The sequence below is a fragment of the Arachis stenosperma genome, chromosome 3 (genome assembly GCF_014773155.1).
Source record: "Arachis stenosperma cultivar V10309 chromosome 3, arast.V10309.gnm1.PFL2, whole genome shotgun sequence".
Taxonomy (NCBI): Eukaryota; Viridiplantae; Streptophyta; class Magnoliopsida; order Fabales; family Fabaceae; genus Arachis; species Arachis stenosperma.
The window spans coordinates 26,217,061-26,225,245 of NC_080379.1; the positions used below are offsets into that span (position 1 = coordinate 26,217,061).

The following is an 8,185-nucleotide window of genomic DNA, read 5'->3' on the forward strand; positions in this document are numbered from 1 at the left end:
GGGTGTCTATATTACTCTTCTTTATTAAAATTGGTCTTCAATGGCTTGATCAATCCGAAACTGACCCCAAATAATTATTTGATCAACTTCATATATTATACAAATTTTTACAAATATTATTACGTAGTGCATGACAAGATATTAGTGAAGCATCATGTTATTCTTGAAGAGGCAAAGATAGTAAAATGGATAAATATAATCCCACATTTTAACTATACTTTCCTATATTTTTTTTTCAGTTTATCGAAGAAAAAATATCTTCGATATAAAAAATGCCCCAAAGTATTTATTTTCAATATCTTGAGACAAAGTGGCTTTTTGTCGAATTATTGGATTTTCGATATTTTGTTGAATATTTTCAGCCGCACTCATTTTCGATGCCTCATTGAATTTTGATTGACAACATATTACGAAATCATGGTAATTTTCTTTTTTCTTCTCGCTTCATTTTGGTCAGAGAGTTTGTCATATTTGTGATTCGAAAATATCTTGTATATATGCCTTAATAGAGTATACAACTCCTTTCAAAGTGTTCCAATATGTACCTGTAACTTGATAAAGTTCAAATTTGTCGAATATTGGCTTGTCGAATAATTCAACAATAACTTGTCGAAAATATTATTTTTTGATTTTTTTAACTAGAATGAGTGAAGGACAAAAGCAAAAATACTTATCATAATTAAATATTATTTTTGACAAACTCATATTCAACCATTTCTCTTTCTTTCTTCTTTTCTTCTTTTATTTTTTCAACTTGTCGAACTCTCTCAGCCAAATAGGGTAAATCAGGAATATGCATATTGAGTAATTTTCGATGCATATAAAAACCAAGACCTTTGATGGCTATTTTGATAATCTCGCTTTCAGGGATCGACATATAACATCGATTGCAAGCATGTTTGAATCGAATTATATAGTCATATATTGATTTTCTACAGTCTCGTTTTATTGCAAGAAAATCTGTCAACGAGACATTCAATTTTTTCCTATAAAATTGAGCATGAAAAGCATTTTTCAATTGTGCCCACTTCAAAATCGAACTGGGTCTCAGATTTGAAAATCAAATGAAAGCATTTTTTGTTAATGAAGAAGAAAAAAACTTCATTCTTAGATTTTCATTATTTGTTAAATTTTCTAGTTCGACCATATAGCGAGCTATATGCTTGATAGTTGACTCTCCAGCTTCACTTGCAAATTTTGTAATTATTTTAGAATTTTTTACACCCCTTGACACTTCTATCATTTGCACTGCAGTAGAAAAAGCGGAAACAAAATATGGTCGATGCATGAGACCCACGTTGATACCCATTCTATTGAGAACGTCCTCGACAATCCTCGTCGCTTGGTAATGATATCCATGCTGTGTGTGAAGTCTATTCAAAACTTCATCAACATTTTGATCTCGTCGAATGAGATGAAGAATATTTTCTTCTCTTTCAGTTCAGGATTGTTAAATACATTCTTCTCATTATATCCTACGTTCTCTTGGTATACTACCAAATCTTGGAGAATAAGCTGCCCCTCATTATAATCGACAATTTGAACAATTCTCTCGACTTGTTTAACCAATTGATCATATTTTAACTCATTGTCAGCCACGTTGACTAAATCTTGTTTAACTCATAGTAGTCATCTGGTGAGTCAACAGGTTGACTAAATCACGATGGCATTCGTCAATATATTGTCGAAACTCATTCATCGATCCTGAATTATTCGACGAGGAGCTTACTTGGTAATCTCGACTAACATCAGGATATGAAAAAGAAGATTGGTTAGAAACCGTAACTGGCGTATTTTCAAATCTGAATGAAAATGTGTAACTGCTCATAGGAGGTGTATAGCCAGGAAGAAGGTCAAATAGAGGCCAACCTGCAGTTACTTGCATTGATTCTGCATTGGAGTGATCCTAGGACATGGATTTTGCTCACTACCACCAGCACTTACACCAATAACTGCAACATTCTCCCCAGAATTATACTCTGCATGTGGAATCAAATTTGCAGAAGTTTGTGTATCAGTTATTGGGTCATTATTACTTGTTTCTGCATTGTCATTTGAAACTTCTTCAGACATGGTAATAATTTTACTACTTCTTAATCGCATGAACCAAATATCAACTCTGCACGCACAATGCAACAGTGGAAAACAAAAATTTTTGACACAATTAAATTTTAAAATTGTCCTACTAGGCGTGCCAATTTGTTTTGTCAATTTTTAACAAATCGAAGATGGTTCAATATCTAATAATTTGGGAGTAAAACCTACTCCTCTTTGTGAGTACCAGTTTTATTTGTATTAAAATCCATGCCTTTGGCAATGACAAAGAAGAAGGAACTAAGCTTTGCAGAAATTAGAAATGAACAATAAACTTAAATGACTTGAATAAAAAGAAAATTAAATTACAGTAAAGAAAAATGTTTGAAAAAATAAAGGGCAAATTAAAAGGTAAAAGACTGAAAAGGATAAAAGTTACTGAATTCAAAGGAAACAAAATGACATTGCAAAGAAGATAAATTACATGGAAAGAAAGTTGCAGGAAATCTAAATGAAAAGTATGGAAGAAACTCTTAAAAAAAAGACTCTTGACTGATTCAGAAAGTTACTGTCGCTGGAGATGTAAGTGAGTCTACATGTTTTCTCTAAAAGGATTCCAACCCTTTCTTCTCCGATCTTTCACCTATTTATAGAAATCTTCGACCAATCTGTTTCAAATGCAACTCCCACGTACATTGAGTAACTGTTTCTGCTCTTTTGTACAACGTGAGTAATTGCAACTAATTAACTCCACTTGTTATTCTTCTTCGATCATGCTCCTCCATTGAATTCTACCTATTTTTCTCGATGAATCATTTTTTCAATAAAGAGTACCTTCTTCGAAAGAATGTTTATCGAAATTTGACTTCGACACTGCTGACCTCTTCTTCGACACCGCTGACCTCCATCGAGTTTGCCTCTTTGACTTTCATATTTGTGTTAATTGATTAATAGAAAGTACTTAACAGAATATGTAATTGACTCCAATCCAAAGTTAATTCTAACATGTATTTGGAAGTTGATCGAAATATTTTTGGCATTAGATAACGATCGAAGTCGACAAGCAATGGTCAAAGTCTAAATTTATTAAATATTGGCTTGTCAAAGAATTCAATAATATTTTTGTCGAAAATATTATTTTTTGATATAACACTATTAAAGATGTAAATATGATTATTTATTTATTTATTAAAAAAAACAGCCTTATAAGGGGAGCTCACCGCCAAAGACGGACCCAAGTATTAAAAAAGGGCAGAGATGGACCCAAGTATTAAGAAGGGACACTTGTCTCAATAGGTTTTGAGAAAAAAAAAAATTTAATTACATGTAAATTATATATTTGCCCCATTGTAATGACATTTTTGTCTCTAGAATATGCTACAGTTTTTTTTTTTTCAGATTTACGTTAAAAAATTATATTATTAAATTTAGCATGTAATAATATTTATTTCGTTAAATTTGGTTTAGTATCAAAACTAAAAATAAATAAATAAATAAATCAATAAAAATTAATAAATGATAATGTACTTTTTGAAATTAACGAGTTAATTAATTACCAAACTAAAGTTTAGTTTTCTAAACTAACATAACTAAAATCATTAGTATATTTGTTTTAAAAAAATTAGTTGATGCAAAAAAAAATATTATCAACTAATTAATATTTTTATTTTAAAATTATATAATTTTTTTATTTTGACTCTTAAATATAATCTTGTTTGTAGTACTGTTTTAGTAAAAAAAATTATGCAATAAATATTGTAACAAATAATTTGTTTAATTACGTGTGAGGTAATCAATAGTTGAAAATTGTAGTGAATAGCAAAATAATTGATTGTAAAAAAATAATTCTTTTACGTCATAATATATAATTAATTAAATAGATGCATGTAAATTTTTAAATTAATAGTATATCAAATTAAATCAAAAAATATATAAAAATATTAAATTATTTTTTAAAAAAATAGAAGAAACCATTGTAAGTTAAATTTTTATTATTTTATTTTAATATACTTTTTATAGATAGATTTATTTTTTTATATTTATATATAATTCTAGTTTAAATTCTAAATATTGTGTACCAACATACATTAATGGACCTATTGATTTATTCTTCTATTATTTAATATGTAATTAAAGTTATAAAAACCAAATTAGTTAAGATGATAAATTATTTATAATTTATCTAAAAGCTTTTAAGTTCAAGTATTTCAAATGGAAAAACAAAGATATTTTTTCATAAATTATATATAATAAATAATATTTTAGAAAAAAAATGTGCACCAAGTTTTTTTAATTTTTATATACCCATTATATATTATAAATAATGATATTCAATAAAATTTATTTTAATATATTTTTATTCATACTACTAAAATCTATTAAATCCGTCAGTGCTGCATGCTTGTTAACTTTTGACTTAACTTTAATTAGAATTCAGGAGTTTAGATTATTAAAATGAGTTAATTTGTTAATTAAATTGGATCTAAATCTATTAAGAGAATTTCGAATAAACTTGGATAATAAACTCACAAAAACTCGATTAAAATATCAATTTAACTAGCTATTTAATTTAATTTTTATATTTTAGTTATGAGTCTAATTTTAATACATTGATAGTAAAAAATATTTTATATAATTGTACAATTATATTAATTTTTTTGGATAATTATTTATATAATTAATATATATAAAAATTATTATTTTTATTACGTGATGTTATATAATTAGATGTGTATATAAAATTATTTTATACTAACAATACATTAAAATTAAATTATTTAATTACATGAAAAATCGTAACCTCATAAGAGATACTTCATTTTAATGAGACAAAGCTAAGCTAGGCCACGAATTAAGCCATAAACTATTGAAGCCACAAACCATTCTGCCTGAAAGTTATTTCTCAGCTAATCAATTATATTATTTCATATCTACTTCAAAGACTATGATGATAAGGGTGGCCATATGATAGTCCCAACTTCACTGGAGGACAAATGTATTGCCAGAAACCTTGTGACACATAGAAGTATAGAACATGTGGAAGTTTTACAATAGTATACAAGCAAGTGATTTGTCAGTTTCAATAGCCTCGAAAGAAAACATTAAATGTAGAAGAAGACACATCAATTGCTGTGGGTGGTGATGGTGGGATGGGGAGAGCGATGGGACTGTCAATAGAGCTACCACCGCCTCCACGACTCTGACAAGTGGCTGGTATTTGAAGAAAAAATAAAAAACAAGAAAAGAGAAAAAAGAAAATAAAAAAATGATTATTTTTTATTATTTGGTTGAAGACAAAAATAAAAAAAAGAAAAGAATAAAAAAATTAGTAGATCCATCAATTTTTTTTATAACATTGAAAAAAAAATATAGAAAAAACTAATTTTCTATCTTCTTCTAATATTATTTCTTTATTTTTTTATAACATTTTTTACCTTCTTATTTTTCTTTTATTTAAACACATCTAAAAAAAATAAAAATTCATTCAATTTCTTTTTTTTATTTCTTTCTTTCTAATTAAATATAGTCTCAGAAAAATCATAAATAGATTTACGATTTTTATTTCAAAATTAATTTTGGATTAATTAAAAATATACAAATATATTTTATTTTTTAAAAGGTGATATATCTAAATCTTTTTATTTATTTGTTATTAAATATTTTAAAAAATAAATTAAATATTTCGTAATTTATAAAGTAAATAACGTTTTTATATGTTTAATTAGTTAAAAATTTATATATTTTTAAATTAAAAAATTTAAGATTTATTTATTTTTTATATTTAAATTGTACAATTTTTTTAATGAAATAGTGCATAATGCTTTTAATCTTTTTATTATATTTATTTTTATATTTAAAAGTGAGAAGTGAATAAAAAGTATACTAAAAAATAGTATAAATAACATTATTTATAATAATAAAAATAATATTTACATTATTTTTTATGTATATTTTTTTATACTTTATTTTTGTATCATAAAACACAATTTTTTTATTTTTAATTTATTAATTATTTTAGTATAAATAATATATATTTAAATGCTGTATACAACGAACATTCTCCCTTATGTAAACCTTATCCATTGTTAATATCTCTTACTAATCGTTTCTAAGATTCATTCAAATTACCAACAATGGAATCATCACCAGCTTTTCTGAACATAGGAATGTATGCATGGCTAGCCCTTGGTCACCAAACTGTAAATAATTATTGATGTAATTATCAAGTTAAATTACATATACTACATCTTTTAAATGCGGTCATTTTTTCGAATTCTGTTTTGATCTGTCCACCTAACATCAGGTTTTTATCTCGCAAAAAGTATTATATAACCTAATCCATCATCAATCTTACTCATCCTTTCTAAGGTTGAATGAAATCAACAAGAATGGAATCATCAGCAGCTTCTTTGAAGATAGCAATGTATCCATGGCTAGCCCTTGGCCACCAAACTGCACACTTCCACTTAGCCAACAAGTTAGCCGAAAAAGGCCACAATATCACATTCTTCGCCCCCAAAACAACACAATCCAAATTAGCTTCCTTCAATCACCATCCCAACCTTATCACCTTTGTCACCGTCACTGTTCCTCATGTTGAAGGCCTTCCACCACATGCTGAAACCACCTCAGATGTGTCTCCGCCTTTGCGTGCAGTCCTCATGACTGCCATGGATCAAACTCAACAAGTAATGGAAACCCATCTTTCTACTCTTAAACCTGATATTGTTTTCTATGACTATTTCACTCACTGGTTGCCACCACTGGCAAGGAGTCTAGGAATCAAAGCCATTCATTATTGCACTGCGCGTTCTGTGATGGTAGGCTATCTTCTCTCCCCTGCAAGGATCAATCAAGGAATACACAATCATCTTGATCTAACGCATCCTCCTCCAGGGTACCCTGCTTCGTCGTCTATAACGCTTCATACACATGAGGCACGACAAATATATAACATGAGAAACATAACTTTCGGCAGCAATGTTCTTTTCGGTGAACGTATATTCACTACCATGGTTGAATCTGACGCTTTGGCATATAGAACATGCAGGGAAATCGAAGGGCCTTACCTTGACTACGTAGAGGAACAATTCAAGAAGCCTGTGATTCTATCAGGACCAGTTCTGGAGCGACCGAATGCTAGTCTAGATGAAAAATGGGGTTCATGGCTTCAAGGGTTCAAAAGAGGTTCAGTGGTTTATTGTTGTTTTGGAAGTGAGTGCTGGTTACAACCAAATCTGTTCAAAGAATTGCTGCTGGGTCTTGAACTCACCAACATGCCGTTTCTAGCGGCATTGAAAGCCCCAGTTGGGTTCGATTCAGTTGGAGAGGCGCTACCAGAAGGGTTCGAAGAGAGGGTTGCAGGAAGAGGAATCGTGTATGGAGGGTGGATCCAACAGCCATTGATATTGGAACACCCTTCTGTGGGTTGCTTCATTACACATTGTGGATCAAGCTCGTGTACAGAGGCATTGCTGAATGAGTGTCAAATAGTGTTGCTTCCAAATGGTGGTGACCAGTTCCTTAATGCAAGAATGATGGCAAACTACTTGCAAGTTGGTTTGGAAGTGGAAAAGGGGGAGCAAGATGGATTCTACACCAAGGAGAGTGTGTGCAAAGCTGTCACTATTTTGATGGATGATGAGAATCAAACAAGTAAAACACTCAGAGCTAACCATGCTAAATTAAGACACATTTTGCTTCACAAAGATTTGGACTCCGCTTATATTGACAACTTCTGCAAGAACCTTCATCATATTATAAGGGAAAAAAAATTAATTTCTAGTTTTCTAGGTACTTCATTTTGAATTTAAGTGCAGATTGTATCTCATAATAAATCATTTTTTGTGAAAAAATATGTTCTTTTCATTTCAAATTAATTATCTTTTTTATTTTTATTTTTGTTGTAAATGAGTGGTGTCTTTTAATTTTAAGAAGTGATTAATTATTTTTTGGTGATTTCTGTACATATTTTTATTTATCCAGAAATTTCTAAAATCTTTTTAAACAAGTGTTTCTAGTTTGTTTGTTTGTGTTTTATTTGAAAGTTAAAAGAAAAAAGTTTTTATGTTATGAAAACATTCTAACGTAGAAAGTAGATGTTAACTCTATTAACAAATTTATTAACATAAATTGGCACACATAAATGAGG

The 8,185-nt window shown here is 29.0% G+C and overlaps 1 protein-coding gene across 1 annotated transcript; it reads left to right on the forward strand.

The window, feature by feature from the left end:
• The first annotated feature begins 6,284 nt into the window (after positions 1 to 6,284).
• Positions 6,285 to 7,841, forward strand: LOC130965745 (UDP-glycosyltransferase 79B30-like). The gene has a single exon (XM_057890506.1). The coding sequence runs from the start codon at positions 6,408 to 6,410 to the stop codon at positions 7,839 to 7,841; it is 1,434 nt and encodes a 477-aa protein (XP_057746489.1). The 5' UTR covers positions 6,285 to 6,407.
• The last annotated feature ends 344 nt before the right edge of the window (positions 7,842 to 8,185 follow it).

Coding starts and splice junctions, on each gene's coding strand:
- LOC130965745 (XM_057890506.1), top strand. CDS start 6,408: ATGAAATCAACAAGAATGGAATCATCAGCAGCTTCTTTGAAGATAGCA.